The sequence below is a fragment of the Equus caballus genome, chromosome 14 (genome assembly GCF_041296265.1).
Source record: "Equus caballus isolate H_3958 breed thoroughbred chromosome 14, TB-T2T, whole genome shotgun sequence".
Lineage (NCBI taxonomy): Eukaryota > Metazoa > Chordata > Mammalia > Perissodactyla > Equidae > Equus > Equus caballus.
The window spans coordinates 42,132,128-42,151,952 of NC_091697.1; the positions used below are offsets into that span (position 1 = coordinate 42,132,128).

Here is a 19,825-nt window from a genome sequence, read left to right on the forward strand (position 1 = left end):
TTCAATCTATTTTCCAAACTCTTCACATTTACCACCTGTCGCCTCCCTTCAAAATCGCTCCTGACAGCTCCCTGGAGAACAGTTGATTCTAGGACTGCAACAGGCAAAATACAAGACGAGCCTGAATCACCTGGTAAAGAAAGAAAATACTTGGGGGAAAAAAGCATGGGGGAACGTCAAAAGGACACAAGAGCCAAAATAGGAACAATTTGTAAAATAAAAAATATAAGTAAAAGTAAGTTAGAATAGCACTGGAATACAACCCAAAGAATAAAATACCCATGAGTCTATAGTGACATAAATGACTAAATAAAAAAATTAACAGGTAAGAAAATAAAGTCTTAAATATAAACCGAGACAAGTCTTCCTTACAGAAGAATTTCAAATGTAGAAGGAATGAAGGAGATAAAAAATTACCATTAGAACACCCCAGCAACAGCTGCAGGAAAGATCCACTAATAAATGCTAAAATTAAGGGAGGAAACTTTAGAGAAATAGAATATTTGCAAAGCTTCAAAGTGTCTACCCCAAAATATTTAGTAATTACACTAGTAGTTTTTTTCCTCCTTCTCCCCAAAGCCCCCCAGTACATAGTTGTACATTCTAGTTGTGGGTCCTTCCAGTTGTGGTATGTGGGACGCCGCCTCAGCATGGCCTGATGAGCAGTGCCATGTCCGAGTCCAGGATTCGAACCCATGAAACCCTGGGCCGCCGAAGCGGAGCACGCCAACTTAACCACTCAGCCACGGAGCCAGACCCTACAGTGGTAGCTTTAATATATTTCCACAAAATCACCATTTCTCCTCCCTCTTAGTGACTAGCTTCTAATGAAGAGACTATGCAAAGGGAGCAAATACTAACCTGGCATACACCACTTGAATCAAGTGATCGAGATTAAATTCAACCAGTAATAACATTACACATGCCCTGATGTGATAAGAAGGCTGATAAGTCACCTCTGGTCGTCTTCTCCCAAACCCATAACCACAGTCCAGACATAATACCAGACATACCCAAACTGAGATCAAAAGCATCAGCGTCATAAATGACAAAGGAAAGACAGAAACCGTCACAGAGAGAGACCAAGGAGACAGGAGGACTAAATGCAATGTGGTACCTTGGACTGGATCCTCGAAGAGAAAAAGCACCTTAGTGGAAAAACTAAGGAAATTCAAGTAAGGTCAATCATTTAGTTAGTAGTATTTTACCAATGTCAATTTCTTAGTTTTGATAAATGTACCATGATAGGTAGGTGTTAGACTCACACCTTCCAAATTCTGAATCCTTCAAGGTTTTCTGAATAAGGAAATAGCACAAAGCAGTCTACAGCTCCCTAATAGGTGCACCAACCACATGCTTTACAAAAGAGTTTAGACAACTATTTGGATTTCGGAGCTTCAGTTCTCTTGGAAATAAAAACATGAAAATACCTAGGAAGTGTGAAAGCACTTTTAAAACACGCAAAGGGCTATACAAATATACATCGATGCTGTTACATAGCCACTTAAGAGCCAGGAAGGAGTACATCCCTACTAAGGGGAAGTATGTCCCACCCAGGACGCCAGCTTGCTTTCTCTGAACCGCCTCTTATTTTTTATTAACATCTGAAATACAGTACACAGGCTACACAGCTAAGCAGTATTACAACATGACATTGTAGTATCAGAGGACAGAAGGGGAAATCTATCATTTAAGGTCATCTAAAGACCTTATTTATTTACTAAGGCCACAGCCTGTGAGAGAACTTATTTTTTTTATTACTTTCTGCTGTATAAAGCCCACTCTTGGGACGGGCCCCATGGCCCAGCGGTTAAGTTCCCGCGCTCCGCTTCCGTGGCCCAGGGTTTCGCCAGTTCGTATTCTAGGCACGGACATGGCACTGCCCATTAGGCCACACTGAGGCGGTGTCCCACATAGCACAACCAGAAGGACCACAACTACAATATACAACTATGTACTGGGGGGCTTCAGGGAAAAGAAGAAAAAGAAAAAAAAAAAGACTGGCAACAGACGTTAGCTCAGGTGCCAATCTTTAAAATAAATAAATAAATAAAACAAAGCCCCCTCTTCATGCGCAGATCATTCCCAGCCTTCGCCATATCACGTAGCTTCCAAGTCAGCTTTCCCAACCAAGGCCAGACACGGTGTCCAAGATTACTTAACAACAAAAATCCGTAAAAAGAAAGCTGACTTTTGAGATTTTAAAACATAAACCTGGTTAACCGCCACAGTGTGATCACCAGCTACAAGTGAGATTACAGTTACTGAATCTAAATTTAACTCCAGGGCTGGAAGAACAGTACTGCACTAAAGGTTTTTCCCACTAGCCGTTAACAACTGACGGGGGGGGGGGGGGGGGGGGGGGCCTGCTTTTTTTGTTTTAAACCTGCCTACTTTGACAACTATCTCCCTTTGTAAAGTCAGTAAGTTTTGTCCAAGGCAGTCTTAAAGCACAATTAAATGGACATACAGTGCATATTTGAATTCTGAAATATTATTTTAAAAAACCAGTCTAATTGCAAAACATTGAAAGATCAAGTGAGTAATTTTACTAAACTGACGAAAAGACAAAATTGGTTTAGGTTACAAATTCAGGCTTTACATCAAACTTCATCTTTTAACGCTGACCCACGATGCATCCTAAGAACCATACACAATTCACAAACCTGTAAAAATGTAAAACTAACCTCTGCCCTTTACTTTCTATGCAAAGTACTAAAACAAGTTAAAGCAAAAAAATCAATAAGGTAAATTACAAAGATCTGGTGCAAAGCAGGTCACCAAAAACATTACCAAATATCCTGGTGTTTCCTTAGCAGACTGTCAGCTGAGACCAGCAAACTGAATCCAAGTTAAAAAAAAAGAACAAAGAACTGCCTACTTCTCTACCAGTCAGAAGAGGTACAAAAGCTCAGATTGAAAAGATTAACAACAAAAGTAACCTCTGCCTCAGCTGGGAAGCAGAGAGGCACACAAGTCTTGTATTATCCCAATTTGCTCCAATTCAGCTGTTCTTGATAAATGAACGCATAACAGATCAACTGGGCTATCAATCTGTGAAATATCAGTTTTTATAACCATTTGCTGAAACCAAGAACAGTGTTTTTTTAAATACCTGAACGGGAAACTAACAAAACTTTCCCTCAATTAATGCATAAGGTAATCTCATTCTCATTTATTTTACCTCAAGGAGTAATAAATCAGCTGGACTCAAACTTACCATTTTAAAAGCAGGTACAGCGTCTTAACATTTGCTAACTCAAAATGCCAATTCAATAGTTAACAGGTGTCTAAATGCAGGTAAATGGCATTGCTACAGGAAGGCAAGTTCCAAGTAAAACAATGTTATACTGTAAAGCAATCTGTTATTTATAGCAACACCAACAAAGGTATGAAACTTGTCCATGCAACATTTTGACCCTTTACCTATTGCTACTTTGTACTAAGAAACATAGAAAGTACTGGATAAATAGAAACACTTACAAATATTAAGCTTCCTCACAGTTCTTAAATTTTCTTACAAGGATGTAAATTACATGCTCCCTCTGACTGCAAAAGATCCTTACTCATAAAGACCAATCCCAAAAAGTGTCTATACAAACAAAAAAAAATTCTTAAAAAACTCCAAAAAGTTGAAAGCCATTACAATCAGAACTAATTTAGAAGGCTAGTCCCAAAACTTTTATTGTAGTTTTATCTCAAATAGAGACATTTGTGATGTAAAGTAATGATTTGGACCTGCAACAGAGGGACATTATTTCATTAAGCCAGGGTGTATACAGGCTTATAAAATCTAAAGTACAATTGTAGTAGAAAAACACAAATTCAAGTCTTTGAAAGCGTCTTCTACTTTCGTATATACACAGGAGTCTTTTATTTAGCATTGCTAAAGAAAAAAATGAAGGTAGACAGGCTTTCACCCACAGAAGATCCCAACCGCCAAAGGGGTAAGATTGCCAACACTTCTCAAGCAGCACTTCACCCAGCATGAGCTCCGCAGGGGTCGGATTTACGCTGTAACTGGGCACCTTCCTTTCTATCGCAATTTCAAATGTTAACCTACACGTGCTGCCGAGATCTGAAACTCATCGCTCTGAACCTCATTTTCTTTAACTACAAAACGAGGAAGTTAAACTAGCCTCTCGAACGTCTTTCTCAAAAGTCTGCTCCGATCAAAAGGAAGAAAGAAGATTCAAGGTTAACATCAGAGCCTAACTTCCTGCTGGCGGGAATTTCCCATCAAGGTAATAGGAGTTCCAAACCTGACGAGGAACACTGCCCATGTTCGTCTGCACTTATTCATCTTCTTCCCTACTTTTTCCAGAAGCTTTTAGGGCGGCACATCCATCAGCTATTCGTACGAGGACATGTAGAAAGGAAGCCCACATTCTTTCTTTCCCTTTGTCATAATCCCCCTTCCCACCCCCGTCTCCCTGGAAGCCCGTGACGGCCTCAAGGACAAATGCCGCTGTAGTCCTCGCAGCAGGCGGCCTCTCTGGCGGATGCTGTCCCCAGGGACTGGTGCTCTGGGGCCAAAGGTGCCCTGGAGCCGCACAGGGCGCTGGAACAAAGAGTAAAACAGGCGTGGGGGCCAGGAGTCAGCAGGCCTGGGTTCAAACGAAGACCTGCCCCTTACCGCCTGTGTGCCTCTCACCGGGTCACTCCACTCTGGGCCGCCGGGTCCGCTGCAAAACGAGGGAAATCGGCGCACCTACCTCCTCGGGTCGTCGTGAGAGGGACACAGGCACCCCAACTGCGCAGCCCAGCGCCTGGGACGGAGCGAGGGCTTAGGGGAAGTGTTAGCTACTACCATCACTCAGGACCCCTGCATGCGCCGCTCCCCTTTCTCCCGCTAAAGGCGAGGAGCAACCCTTCTGCTTCCCGGGCCAAAAAAAAAAAAAACAAACCCTTATCGCGCTTTGGTGTCGCCCCTGCTCCGAAATAAAGGCCTCCTCCGCTAGGGGCCAAGCTGGAGCCCCTCGCCAGGCAGGAAGGGCCCGGCGGGCGCGTGGGGCACAGGCGGGAAAGGCCGGCGAGCCACCGCGCGGGGCCCCGGGCCCCCGAGATCGCGCTGGGGCCGGGCGGCGGCCGCGGCTCGCTCTCGCCGCGCGTGGCCGTTGGAAGCGGCACGCGCACGCGGCGGACGTGGACACGGCCACGCGCGCCGGCCGGTGAGGGCGGGGGCAGAGGCTCCGCGCGGCCCTGCGCCCGCCGCGCGCGCCTGCGGCCGTTGGCGGTGGGGGCGGGGGGTGCGCGGCCGCCGCTCGGACTTCTCCTCCCTCTCACGACCGCCCCAGCTCGTCCTGGTCCCCCGGGCAGCCCGGCCCCGCCCACCCCCCGGCGTACCTGCGCGGCTGAGCGGGAGAGGAACAGGCTTTGCTCCACAGCACAGCGGAAGGCGAAAACCCCTCACGCAACTGCGTCCGCACACACGCGTGCTCCGTCGCCGGTGTATATAAGTGCACTCAACCTAACTTGTTGCGGCCAGGTCGGGCAGGCTGGTGACCAATCCCGACTGCGTCCTCTGAGCTCTTCGAGCAGCAATTGGGTACTGACTCAGGATGAAGGCGTGGCTCTTGATTGGCTTTGACTTATGCCTATGAGACTGTGAGGATCTCGTTTCCCTAGTAACGGATTGGCACTGACAGTGACCAATTACTTAAAGGTATCGTGGAAAGGAGGGTGGGAGATTCTTTGACCGATACCCATGGCAGCCAATAAATACGTGGGACCGCTCCCATTCGTTAAAACGCGTTCCCCTGGGCGGAGAACCGTTTTCCAGGCAGGAGCGGTTGCTCCACAAGGTGGGGCCCGTGTACTTTGGGGAAGTAAACCCCAAGCAACTAGGAGGTGGGCGCCAGGGAGGCCAAGGGAGTCCCTGGCCAATCGCAACGCAAGAAGGAGCTGATTGACGCGGGGGTTGGACTGCACCAAGGAGACCGAGCCCCAGGGCCCCCGTGCCCTCTGGGGCGGCTCGGAGCCTTCCCTGCTCTGGGCGTCCGTCCTCTTTCCTTTCTTTCCCTCCTTTGGTCGGTCTGGCCCCTGAGGCCCCATCTCCTACATTTTCCCCACAGTGTGGTGCCAGGGAAACCAAGCGGTAAACTTTCCTGGTTTTGCTTTTTTCTTTTTAGAGCAACTTTTTGCTTTCCGTGCGGCCGCCTAAGGGCACTTGGTGGCTCTCACATTAGTCAGCGATCTTGTTAGCAAGTGTTCAGGGAGAGCCGAGGGAGAGAGGCGCTCCCCCTGTGTCCCCAAGATCTTGCAAAAGGTCGCACGTGGAAACTGCGCCGGCCTTTGAGGACACGCACTTCTCCCCGCCGTTCGTGGCGGTGCCCCTGCAGCGCGGCCGGGTGGGCGGCTCACGGTGCTCACCGAGGCTTTCCCTTTTTGTTGCTGCCGGGGAAGGTGCTTTGTAGATCCTCCGACCAGCCCTGGCCTCAGCGCAACATCCTGTGCGTCACCCTCCACCACTGTCATTCGGTTTTCTAATGCTGGGGGTGCGGGGCTTATTTTCAGGTCGTTCCGCCTTTGAACTCCACTGTGGACACCCAGAGGATTTTCCGAAACGGTTGATGGCTAAGCCTGGCCCTCTGCAGTCCCCTGGGCGTTTTGTTGGGCCCTCTGTTGGTCACCAGGAACATTTTACGTGGAAATACACAGACCCGCCTCGGTCCGTTCTCATTCCAAGAATGTGACCCCGCGGGGAGGTCTCCCGTTCAATTTGGCGGAGAAATTTGCAGAAGCAGCACGTGGAGCGCCTCTGGCGCGGAGAAGGGGCCCGGGAGCGCCCCGGTTCGCCTCCGTGCGCCGGGCCTGGCCCCAGGCTGGAGGCTCCGGGCGGCCCCCGGCCCCACTCCAGCTTCGGCCGGGCTAGTTCAGCGTTTATTGAGCTCCAAAGGCTGAGGTCAGAGATGATAAAGACGCTGGCCCTGCCCGATGTCACCCATTCAGGAGACTCCGGCGCTGCGCTGGGCCCGGAGCTGCTCCCAAGCCCGGGAACAGGCGCCTGGGGCTATGAGGACACAGGAGGGAACTCAGCCCAGCGGAGAGAAGCTGCTAAAGGTATTCTGGGCTAAGAACCTCCAGGATCGTGTTAGCCATGCTGAGGAATCTGGACTTTATTCTGAGGACCGTGAAGAGCCCCTGTAAAGGTTTCTTACAGGTTGGACTAAGAAATTTGCATTTTGCAAAATGACTTTCCGAACTGACGCTAATGAGAGCAGGTCTCGAAGCTTTAAATTCACAGATTGGTAATTTATCCCAGGTAGCCTGTGATGGGGGTAAAGGCTATTCTTAATCACATTTGGGGGGAATTTTAAACTCTTTGTAAGACTATTTGGTAGCCTCTATTAAAATTGTGTATATCCCACTTCTTGGTTGATAACTACATTTTTTTCCTACAAAAAGGCATGTACCCGGTGTTGACTGCAGCATTGTCAGTTTTGTTAGAATATTTAAAAATTGAAAACATAATTGCTCACCAATTTGCAAACTGATTAAGTGGTGATATGCACATAATATAGAATACTATGCAGCAGTTTAAAAAACGACCAGGTAGAACTACATGGATATGCACCGGTCTCCAATAGTTAATTGGAAAAAAAATCGAGTTCAACAAAACATGCAGTGAATCCCCATTTATGTTAAAAACGAAACAAAAAACAAAACTCCTGATTCCTGCATGTTAAAATAGGTATGTAGATGTGTGGGAAGAGTTCTAAATTTAAAACAGTAGTCGTTCCCTCCAGGGAACCCTCTAAATTGGGAGTGATAAGGATAAAGTTTTACAATGAGAGTGTGGTCCTGCACTGTGTTGTGTACTGGGAGGTAGGAAGGAAGGGGCAATGGATTACCAGAGGGAGAATGTGGACACGCTCCCTCAGGTGGTCGCTGCTGTCTTCCATAGAAGAGAGCAAGTTGGCATCCTCCTGCGGTCGTTTCCCCACTCAGATCACAAACTCTCAGGCCCCAGCTGCTGGATATTTAGAAAAGGTTCAGTGACTAATTTACCACGGTTGAATTGTCTGGAGCACTGATTCTCAAGGGGGCGGGGGGAGGAAAGTTTGCCCCAGGAGACGTGTGGTCTTGTCCCAACTAGGTAGAGGGGCTACTGGAATCTAGTGGATGGAGGCCAGGGATGCACAGGAGAGCCCCCCATAACAAAGGATTGTCTGGCCAAAAAGTAAACAGTGCCGGGGCTGAGAAACCCTGGCCTAGTCACTTTAATCATCTAAAGGAGAGTCCCGGGCCTCCTACTGGTCTTCCTCTCCACTGCCAAGGAAAACCTGCAAACCCCTCCAGTATACTGCTTCACCCTTCTCTTTCTGCCAGTTCTCCCCAAAGCTCTGAGAATCAGGGTGGGAAGAAGCATGGGCAAGACCCCAGAAAATCCAGTTTTGTGGGGAGAGTGGAAGGGTGGTGGGAAATATTAGGTGAGGAATGATCCCAAGAATATCATTTGGATCTTTGTTTCCCAAACATAGCTAATCATTCATGAAGGGTGATTTGAAATATGTGCCTGTATGTATCTTTAACTGTTCAACTCCCATCTATGAACAAAGACCTAGTATAATGATATTCATTGCAGCACCACCTGTGGTAGAAAGAGACAAGAAACAACCCAAATATCTGTGTGGGACTGGATGGATACAATACAGTGCACTCTTACAGGGGACTGTCATGCAACCATAGAGAAAATGAGGCAGATCTATGTGTGTGGTTATAGAGTGATCCCCAAGAGATATCAATAAATGAGGAAAGTGAAGTGCAGAATAATGGGAAAAGTAAAGCGGGGGAGGGGCACCATGGGGCAATTATTTCGACTAAGACATACTGTATTGCCGTAGTTATCTGTACACATTCCTGAATGGTGTGCTGTACCTGCACAGGTTGTATCTGGAAGGAGTCACAAGAAAGCGTTAATGATTGCTCACAGTGAGGTGAACTTGGGCCAGGGCAGGAGAAAGCCTTATTAGTTTCCATTCATTCAAAGTACCCTTTGGTACTGTATAATTTTTTTAACTTGTGCCTGTATTATTTTTCGAAAGACATTCAATGTTAAATATAGATTTTAATAGTGATATGAGGAACTACAAATAGGGAAACTTAGATCTTTAAAACAAACAAGATGAAGTACAGCCTTACCCCTTTAGGTATATGAGGGATTTTGAAAATGAGGCATCAGAGTTTTAATCTGCCTCCCTCCCAGACTGCTAACCTCTTTACCTTTTGCTCCTTATCATACAAAAATCACACAAAGATCCAAAGAGACCCTTCACTGGCTCAGAAATGCATGCCTATTGGATTCCCCCCTCCTTTGGCTGCAAACTGTCTGCAAACACATCACCTCCTCCAACTCTATGGAGTGCTGACCATGAGCCAAGCACCTTGCTAATGTTCTCTACAGAGATGATCTCATTTAATGTTCACAACCACCCTATTTCCCATTTCTCAGAAAGAGGCTCAGAGAGATTAAGCAGCTTGCCCAAAGTTGCACGGCTAGGGCAGGAAGCTAGGACTCTCTGACTTCAAGTCCATGTTCTTTTACCCACTCATCAGTACTGCCCAGGGCAGGAGAATACAGCCCCAAGTAGGGGAAAGGGGCACAGCTCCTGAGAAACCCCTGAGAGGCTGGGATTGTCTTTCTTTCTCAGGCGTGCCACCAGGTAATGCTGCATGGACAACTTTCCAGGTGGTTTGAGAGTTTTGGAATCCATGGCAAATCCTGGGAACCTGCAGCCAAAGCTGCTTGCAAAAGGTTCTTTGTAGCACACTCTGGTACATACACAGACCTCACATATAGGAGTCCTCACTCCCTGAGGCTTAGAAGAGGGACAAAACTTGAAGCCAAAATAACATAGCATGTATCAAGCACCTACTGTGTGACAGGCATGGTGCTTGGCATAGTTTTTCAATTCCTCCTCACAAAAGCTCTATGAAGTATTAACTCAGTTTTACAGATGTAGGGATTGTGGCTCGAAAGGTTAAGGGACTGGCCCAAGGTCACCTAGCTTGAAAGTGGCAGAGCTCATGTTCAAAATCAGGTTAATATCACTCTACACCTGAAGCTCAAAAAGGAAGGAAGGAACAATAATAAAATATGCATAACAGTTCATCTAATCCTCAAACAGATCCTTTGAACACATGGAGAAACCAAGGTAAAAAGAATTTAAATAACTGTTCACACATCAAATTGTGAAAAATGGTAATTTTCTAAATATCAAATGTTGGCAAGGGTGTGGGAAAATAGTTATACATATATACTGCTAGTAGAAAATATAAATTGGCGTAGCCATTCTGAGGGCAATTTGAAAGTATTTATTAACATTTAAAATCCATACACCCTGGGGCTGGCCCCGTGGCCGAGTGGTTAAGTTCCCGCGCTCCGCTGCAGGCGGCCCAGTGTTTCGTTGGTTCGAATCCTGGGCGCGGACATGGCACTGCTCATCAGACCACGCTGAGGCAGCGTCCCACATGCCACAACTAGAAGGACCCACAACGAAGAATATACAACTATGTACTGGGGGGCTTTGGGGAGAAAAAGGAAAAATAAAATCTTTAAAAAAAAAAATCCATACACCCTATGAGCCAGAAATTCTACTTTTTCTTTTTGAGGAAGACTGGCCCTGAGCTAACATCATGCGCATCTTCCTCTACCTTATATGCGGGATGCCTGCCACAGCATGACGTGCCAAGTGATGCATAGGTCCACACCCAGGATCTGAACTGGCAAACCCCAGGCCACTGAAGCAGAAAGTACAAACTTAACCAGTGCACCACCGGGCCAGCCCTGAGAAACTCTACTTTTTGATATTAAGCTGTACAGCAATCTGATAGTAGTCAGTACCTCTGCAGAAGACAGTAACATAAGGGTATGAAGGAAACTTTCACTTTATCTGTATTCTTTAAAATATTTTTACATTAAGAAACTTTTGATACATTATGAATTTAAAAAGTAACTTGTCAAAACCCTAAGAGTAGCTGCTGAGTGCTTATTATGCACAAGGCCCTGAACTGAATAGTTTATGAGCATTGCCTTATTTCTCACAACAGCACTACGAGGAAAGGTCTAATTATTATATTTATTTTATAAGGAAAGAAACTGAGGTTCAGAGAGGTTAATTGCTGAAAACAGCCAGGAATTAACACAAGAATTGTCTGGTTTGCCTCATTAAACACAGCTTTAAATCCCCAAAGCCTAAAGTAGTCTGGCAGAGAATAAAGGAACAAGAGGACAGTGTGACAAATGTCCCCTGGCCTTTGGCTACAGAGCTGGTAGACCACTGAGGAGTGCTGGAGACTGTGGTAGCTCAAAGAGTCCATGCCTTGTCTAAAGAGTCCTTAGCAGTCCTTAGTTACGTTTTCTGACATTCCTGTTTCTCCTCATTCTGGGTGCCTGGTAGGATTATACTTTCCTGTCCCCTTTAAAATAGGCATGATCATGTGTGCGGCTTTGGCAAAAACACTGTTAGCAGAAGTGACACATATCTCTTCCAGGCAGAGAAGTCTTTGGAGCTGGCGATTATTTACCAAGGTCTTCCCTCCCCACCCTCACCCCCATATTCAATGTCATCTCATATTGGGGATCTCCCTCAACCTGGGTCCCTGGGTGAAAACAATTTGCACAGAGCAGCTCTTCCAACCTTCCCAACCTGTGATGGGCGTATAACACTAGTGAGAAATAAATCTGTTGTTTTAAGCCATTGAGGTTTGGGGGATGATATTACTACAGCATTACCTGGCCTATCCTGCCAGTTGCAGATATGTTTCCAGATCTGTCAGTTTTTCAAGAGATACTCAAAATCTGAGTCATCATGTGACATCACTGGATTTTTTTTTTTAACATTTTATTAACATTTATTTTTATAATATTTTTTAAATATATTATAAAAATGTATTGAGAGTGACATCAGCAACATAGCAGAGTGAGCTCTTCCCTTTATCTCTTCCCCTTTGAACCACAACTAAATGGGCATTCATTCATCAATGGAGGATACCCCCCACAACACAACAGATGCAGAGAGACCCATGCAGCTATACATCTGAAGGTGGATGGACTGCCCTAGGGAGGTGGTGGAGCTAGGTGAGCACTCCCCTGCCTCCTGGCCACACTGTGCAAACATGTGAATGTTCTGCCAGTTGGCATGAGTGCCCATAGTACTACTGTGGCCCCGAGGGTGGGGTCATGCCTCAGCACAACTGTGGGAGGAGGTGGCAGCAGCCCTGAGTCCCCACATGATTGCTTTCCCACCTGGTGGGAGAGCCCACAGTGCCTCTGTGGTCCCAAGGAGTGGCCCAGGCTCGGACCCCATGAGGAAACCCTGTCCATCAAGCACAGTGGCCAACACAACTGTAAGAAGAGGCAGTGACAGATCTATGTGCCCAGGTGAATGCTCTCCCAGCTGGCGCAAGCACCTGTAATACCCCACAACTTCCAGCAGATGGGGTGGGATCAGAAACTCAGCTCCTGCTTCCCCCTAGCAGTAACAGGTGGAATCTGCGACCAGATACTAACAAAAGTGCCCTGACAAAAGATTAGGTCATCACACACCATGAGAAACTACAGCAACAATTCAGAGCAGAAGGAAAATGACAAGTTTCCAGAATCCAATCCTGAGGTCACAGAAATTTGCAATCTAAATGACAGAGAATTAATTAACTGTCATAAAGAAACTCAACAAGTTACAAGAAAACTCAGAAAGACAATTCAATGAGGTCAGGAATGAAATTAATGAGAAGAAGGAATACTTCACCAAAGGGATTGAAACTATAAAAAAAAAGAGCAGAAATTCTGGATATGAAGAACACAATTAATAAAAAATAATGTAGAATCCTTAAAAATAGAGCTGAAGTTATGAAGGAAAAAATTAGTGATTTAGAGGATAGAAATATAGAATTGCTTCAGGTGGAAGAGGACGGAGAACTAAGATTTTTAAAAACCCAAAGGAATTCAAGAAATATCCAACTCAATTAGGAAAAGCAACATGAGGATTACAGGTATCCCACAGGGAAAAAGGAGCAGAGAGCTTGTTCAAAGAAATAACAGCTGAGAATTTCCCAAACCTGGGGAAGGAACCCTACTTACAAATACTTTAAGCCAATATAACTCCTAATTACATCAGTGCTAAAAGACCTTCTCCAAGGCATATAATAGTAAAACTAGCAAAGTCAATGACAAAGAAAAAATATTAAGGGCAGAAAAGCAGAAGAAAATAACCTACAAAAGAACTCCTATCAGGCTTTCCACAGATTTCTCGGCAGAAACCATACAGGCTGGGAGAGAGTGGAATGATATATTCAAAATCCTGAAAGACAGAAACTTTCAGCCAACAATACTTTCTCCAGCGAAACTATGCTTCAGATATGAAGAAGAAATAAAAGCTTTCCCAGATAAAAACTGAGGGAGTTTATCTCTACTAGACCTCCCCTACCAGCAATTATTAAAGGTGACCTCACACCTGAAACGAAAAGGCAAAGATCTGAAAAGTTTGAGTAAGGAGATAAATAGACAAAGTCAGAAAACTGCAACTCTCAGAACAGGGAAGCGAATACTTAATTATAACTTAAATGATAAACGGAAGAAAAGCATCAAAAGTAACTATAAACACTGCAACTTAGTCACAAACTCACAACACAAAACAGGATAATTTGTAACAACAATAACTCAGACGTGGAAGAGGAGAGGGATCAATCCTGCTTAAGCTAATGGAGATAAAAAGCCATCAGAAAATGGACTATATCATCTATGAGATGTTTTATACAATCCTCAAGATAACCGCTAAACAGGGGCCAGCCCGGTGGCACAGCAGTTAAGTTTGCACGTTCTGCTTCAATAGCCCAGGGTTCGCTGGTTTGGATCGCAGGTGTGGACCTATGCATTGCTTGGCAAGCTGTGCTGTGGCAGGCATCCCACATATAAAAAAAAATAGAGGAAGATGGGCATGGATGTTGGCTCACGGCCAGTCTTCCTCAGCAAAAAGAGGAAGATTAGCAGCAGATATTAGCTCAGGGCTAATCTTCCTCAAAAAAAAATAACCACTAAACAAAAAATTAGAGCAGAGCCACAATTTATAGAAAAAGAGAAGATTGAGAAAACCTCCACAGAAAACCACCAAAATGAAATGGCAGTCAGAAATACAAAGGAAGAGAAACAATGGAAACGTAAAACAACTGGAAAACAAGAGATAAATGGCAGTATTAAGCCCTCATATACCAATAATCACTCTAATTGTAAATGGGTTGAATTCTCCAATCAAAAGATGCAGAATAGCTGGGTGGATTAAAAAACAAGACCCAACAATATGCTGCCTCCAGGAAACACATCTCAGCTCTAAAGACAAATATTGGTTCAGAGTGAAGGGATGGAAGACGATACTCCAAGCAAATGGCAAACAAAAGAAAGCAGGTGTTGCTATACTTATATCAGACAAAGCAGGCTTCAAGATAAAAAAGGCAACGAGAGACAAAGAGGGGCACTATATAAAGATATAAGGGACTTCTTGCCAAGAGCACATAACGCTTATGAATATGTATTCACTTAACTCAGGAGCACTAAAGTATATAAAACAACCACTAACAGACCTCAAGGGAGAAATTAACAGCAACACAAAAATAGTAGGGGACCTTAACACCACACTTACATCAATGGATAGATTATCTGACAGAAAGGCAACAAGGAAATAGTGGAATTAAATGAAAACCTAGACCAGATGGACTTAATAGATATATATATATAGAACATTCCATCCAAAAACAGCAGAATACACATTCTTCTTAAGTGCACATGGAACATTTTCAAAGATAGACCATATCTTGGGAAACAAGGCAAGCCTCAACAAATTTAAGAGGATTGAAATCATATCAAGCATCTTTTCTGACTACAATGCTATGAAACTAGAAATCAACTACAAGGAAAAAGCTGGGAAAGTTGCAAATTTGTGGAGACTAAGCAACATGCTGCGGAACAACTATTGAATCAATGAAAACAATCAAAGGAGAAATTAAAAAATACCTGGAGACAAAGGAAAATGAAAATACATCATACCAACTCTTATGGGATGCAGCAAAATCAGTTCTAAGTGGGAAATTCATTGCAATACAGGCCCGCCTCAACAAATAAGGAAATAAGTAATCTCAAACTACACCTAATAGAACTAGAAAAAGAAGAACAAACAAAGCCCAAAGTCAGAAAAAGGAGGGAAATAAGAAAAATTACAGCAGAAATAAATGAAATAGAGTCTAAAAAACAGTAGAAAGGATCAACGAAACTAAGACCTGGTTCTTTGAGAAGATAAACAAAATTGACAAATGCTTAGCCAGACTCACCAAGAAAAAAAGAGAGGAGGCTCAAATAAATAAAATTAGAAATGAAAGAGGAGAAATTACAATGGATATGGATATTGCAGAAATACGAAGGACTATGAGAACACTGTGGAAAACTATATGCCCACAAACTGGATAACCTAGAAGAAATGGATAAATTCTTACACTCATACAACTTCCCAAACACGAATCAAGATGAGATAGCAAATCTGAGTAGACCCATCACAAGTAAAGAGATTGAAACAGTGATCAAAAACCTCTCAAAAAACAAAACTCCAGGAACAGATGGCTTCTCTGCAGAATTCTTTTTTTTTTTTTTTTTGAGGAAGATTAGCCCTGAGCTATCATCTGCTGCCAATCCTCCTCTTTTTGCTGTGGAAGACTGGCCCTGAACTAACATCTGTGCCTATCCTCCTCCACTTTATATGTGGAACACCTACTGCACCATGGTTTGCCAAGTGGTGCCATGTCCACACCCAGGATCTGAACCAGTGAACCCCGGACCACCGAAGTGGAATGTGTGAACTTAACCGCTGTGCCACTAGGCTGGCCCCTTAAAGATTTTATTTTTTTCCTTTTTGTCTCCAAAGCCCCCCAGTACATAGTTGTATATATTTTAGTTGTTTGCGTCCTCCTAGTTGTGGTACATGGGACACCGCCTCAGCATGGCTTGATGAGCAGTGCCATGTCCGTGCCCAGTCCGAACCAGTGAAACCCTGGACTGCCAAAGCAGCACATGCGAACCTAACCACTCGGCCACAGGGTCAGCCCCTTCTCTGGATAATTCTACCAAACATTCGAAGAAGACTTAATACCTATCCTTCTCAAACTATTCCAAAAAATTGAAGAAGATGAAATGTTTCCTAACTCATTCTATGAGGCCAACATCACCCTGATACCAAAACCAGACAAGGACAACACAAAGAAGGAAAATTACAGGCCAATATCACCAATGAACATAGATGCAAAAATTCCTCAAGAAAATACTGGCAAACCAAATACAGCAATACATTAAAAGGATCATAAACCACGATAAAGTAGGATTTACACCAGGGACACAGGGATGTTCAGGATCTGCAAATTAATCAACGTGATATAACACATTAACAGAATGAGGAATAAAAGTCACATGATCATCTCAATAGATGGAGAGAAAGCATTTGACAAGATCCAATGCCCATTTGTGATAAAAACTATCAGTAAAATGGGTACAGAAGGAAAGTACCTCAATATAATAAAGGCCATATATGAAAAGCCCACAGCCAACATCATTCTTAATGGTGAAAAACTAAAAGCCATCCCTCTGAGAACAGGAACAAGAATGGGTGCCCACTCTAGTCACTCCTATTCAACATAGTATTGGAGGTTTTGGCCAGAGCAACTAGGCAAGAGAAAGAAATAAAAGGTATCCAAATTGGAAAAGAAGTGAAACTTTCACTGTTTGTGGATGACATGATCCTATATATAGAAAATCCTAAAGAATCCACCAGAAAACTATTAGAAATAATCAACAACTACAGCAAAGTTGCAGGGTACAAAATCAACTTACAAAAATCAGTGGCATTTCTATACACTAATAACAAACTAGCAGAGAGAGAAGTCAAGAATACAACCCCATTTACAATTGCGACAAAAAGAATAGCATAGCTAGGAATAAATTTAACCCAGGAGGTGAAAGACTTATACACTGAAAGCTATAAGACATTATTGAAAGAAATCGAAGATGACATAAAGAAATGGAAAGATATTCCATGCACATGGATTGGAAGAACAAACATGGTTAAAATGTCCATATTACCTAAAGCAATCTATAAATTCAATGCAATCCCAATCAGGATCCCAGTGACATTCTTCACAGAAATAGAACAGAGAATCTTAAAATTTATATGGAACAACAAAAGACACTGAATAGCTAAAGCAATCCTGAGAAAAAAGAACACAGCTGGAGGCTGTCACAATCCCTGACTTCAAAATATACTACAAAGCTATAGTAAACAAAACAGCTTGGTACTGGCACAAAAACAGACACACAGATCAATGGAGCAGAATTGAAAGCCCAGAAATAAAACCACACATCTAGGGACAGCTAATCTTCAGCAAAGGAGCCAAGAACATAAAATGGAGAAAGGAAAGTCTCTTCAATAAACGGTGTTGGGAAAACTGGAGAACCACATGCAAAAGAAGGAAAGTAGACCATTATCTTGCACCATACACAAAAATTAATTCAAAATGGATCAAAGATTTGAAGATAAGTCCTGAAACCATAAAACTCCTGGAAGATAATACAGGTGGTACACTCTTTGACATCAAACTTAAAATGATCTTTTTGAGTACCATGTCTTCTCAGACAAGGGAAACAAAAGAAAAAATCAACAAGTGGGACTTCATCAGACTAAAGGACTTCTGCATGGCAAAAGGAACTAGGATCAAACAAAAGACAACCCACCAATTGGGAGAAGATATTTGGAAATCATATATCCAACAAGGGGTTAATCTCTATAATATATAAGGAACTCACACTACTGAACAACAAAAAAACAAACAGCCCGATCAAAAAATGGCCAGAGGATGTGAACAGACATTTTTCCAAAGAAGCTATACAGATGGCCAACAGGCACATGAAAAGATGTTCAACATCACTAATCATCAGGGAAATGCAAATCAAAATTACAATGAGATATCACATTACACCTGTTAAAATGGCTGTAATTACCAAGACAAAAACAACAAATGTTGGAGAGGATGTAGAGAAAAGGGAACCCTCATACACTGCTGGTGGGAATGCACACTGGTGCAACCACTATAGAAAACAGTATGGAGCTTCCTCAAAAAACTAAAAATAGAAATACCATATGACCCAGCTATCCCACTACTGGGTATCTACCCAAACAACTTGAAATCAACAATCCAAAGGAACATATGTACCCCTATGTTCATCACAGCACTATTCACAACAGCTATGACATGGAGACAATCCAAGTGCCCATCAACTGATGATTGGATAAAGAGGATGTGGTATATTTATACAAAGGACTACTACTCAGCCATAAAAAAAAAAATCACCCTATTTGCATTAACATGGATGGACCTTGAGGGCATTATGTTAAGTGAAATAAGCCAGACAGAGAAAGACAAACACCGCATGATTTCACTGACATGTGGAAGATAAACAAACACATGGACAAAGAGAACAGATTAATGGTTACCATAGGGGAAGGGGTTGACAGGTTGGCATAAGGGGTAAATGGGCACATTTATAGCTAAAAATTAGAATATTGATGGCAAGCACGATGCAGTCTATACAGAATCTGATAAATGATAATGCACACCTGAAATTTCACAATGTTATAAACCATTATGACCTCGATAAAATAATTTAAAAAATGTTTTGCTGTCACTTAAAAAAAACGCAATGAAATATTTTTTCCAAGAGGAATAATTGAATTCATTCTTTTTAAAACTTTATCTGGAATTTTTATTTTTTTAAAAGTGCTTTTCTCAGTTCTTGTAATAAAGAAGCAATTACTTTTACATGTCAGTCTACAAATAAATTTGTTTTTTCTTAATTGTGGTAAAATATGCAGAACATAAAATTTACCATTCTAACCATTTTTAAGTGTACAATTCAGTGGCGTGAAGTACATTCACAATGTTGTGCAACCACCCTCAGTGTAATTAAATGTGGTCAACTAATCCAAAAATATTTTGAACCCTTTAGGAACAGAAGAAAGTATGTCTAGAGGCCAGATTCAGCCAGTTTGCAACTCTGCCTGAGGCCATGCCGCCTCTCCCAAGCCTGCAGCCCAGGTTTCTTTGGCTTTGTCTCCTCTCTTCTCCCGCCATGGCTTCTGGGTGGTGGGGGAGGGCCCTTTCAGCTCAGAACCTTTGATCCAAGGCTAAGGGTTCCTTGGTGGATAAAGCAGGGAGGCAGCTAGTGCATACCTGTGTTGTAACACAGAAAACAGACACTTGGTCTCCCAGAGGGAGTAGGCAGCAGCTACAAAGGACCTTCTCTGCAAAGCTGAACCCCAGCATCCACCAGAGGGTCACTCTAGTAGGTGTGGTCTAGAGGTAGGGAATTACCAGGAAGAAGGCACCAACCACTGTCTGTGAACCTAGCACTACACGCGACTATAGTCTATATATTCCTATCCTTGCAACAGCACAGTCAGTCAGAAAGGGCCCATTTCGCAGGCCCACACGTGTAATGATGAAATGAGTTACCCGAGTTTACAAGGCTGGTAATGAGACTGCTTGTCAGTCTGGAACTCAGAATTCCCAAACTCTTCTTTTTAAAAATATTCTTCCCTGTGATTCTTTCCTTGATACATATTCATTACAAAAGTATGGCAACGAAAAGTAGGAAAAAGGAAATAAATATCACCTATAATATTGGAGCGGGTGAGGTTAGTACATATTGATCTGGAGGTATGAAAATGTACTTGATAAAACTTCTTTGAGAGGCGATCTGGCTATATCAAAATGAAAAATGAATAGCAATTCC

The 19,825-nt window shown here is 43.4% G+C and overlaps 1 protein-coding gene and 1 long non-coding RNA gene across 5 annotated transcripts in view; one reads left to right on the forward strand and one right to left on the reverse strand.

Moving 5' to 3' along the window:
* G3BP1 (G3BP stress granule assembly factor 1) overlaps nucleotides 1-5,746 on the reverse strand; it is a 40,249-nt gene extending 34,503 nt beyond the window's left edge. Inside the window, exon 1 of one of the 4 annotated variants that reach the window (XM_003362783.5) lies at nucleotides 5,347-5,746. Coding sequence is in view for 1 of the 4 variants with exons in the window: in XM_023617373.2 (XP_023473141.1) it covers nucleotides 4,263-4,283 (21 nt within the window). In the remaining 3 variants the exon portion in view is untranslated. Of the gene's footprint in view, nucleotides 1-4,262; nucleotides 5,239-5,346 lie in introns of those variants that run through there. The other 3 variants (XM_005599274.4, XM_014730562.3, XM_023617373.2) reach the window with 3 other exon arrangements.
* A 188-nt stretch (nucleotides 5,747-5,934) lies between these two features.
* Nucleotides 5,935-7,369, forward strand: LOC111767941 (uncharacterized). Its single transcript, XR_011425483.1, has 2 exons — nucleotides 5,935-6,097; nucleotides 6,517-7,369. It is a non-coding gene; the product is annotated as an uncharacterized lncRNA (long non-coding RNA).
* The last annotated feature ends 12,456 nt before the right edge of the window (nucleotides 7,370-19,825 follow it).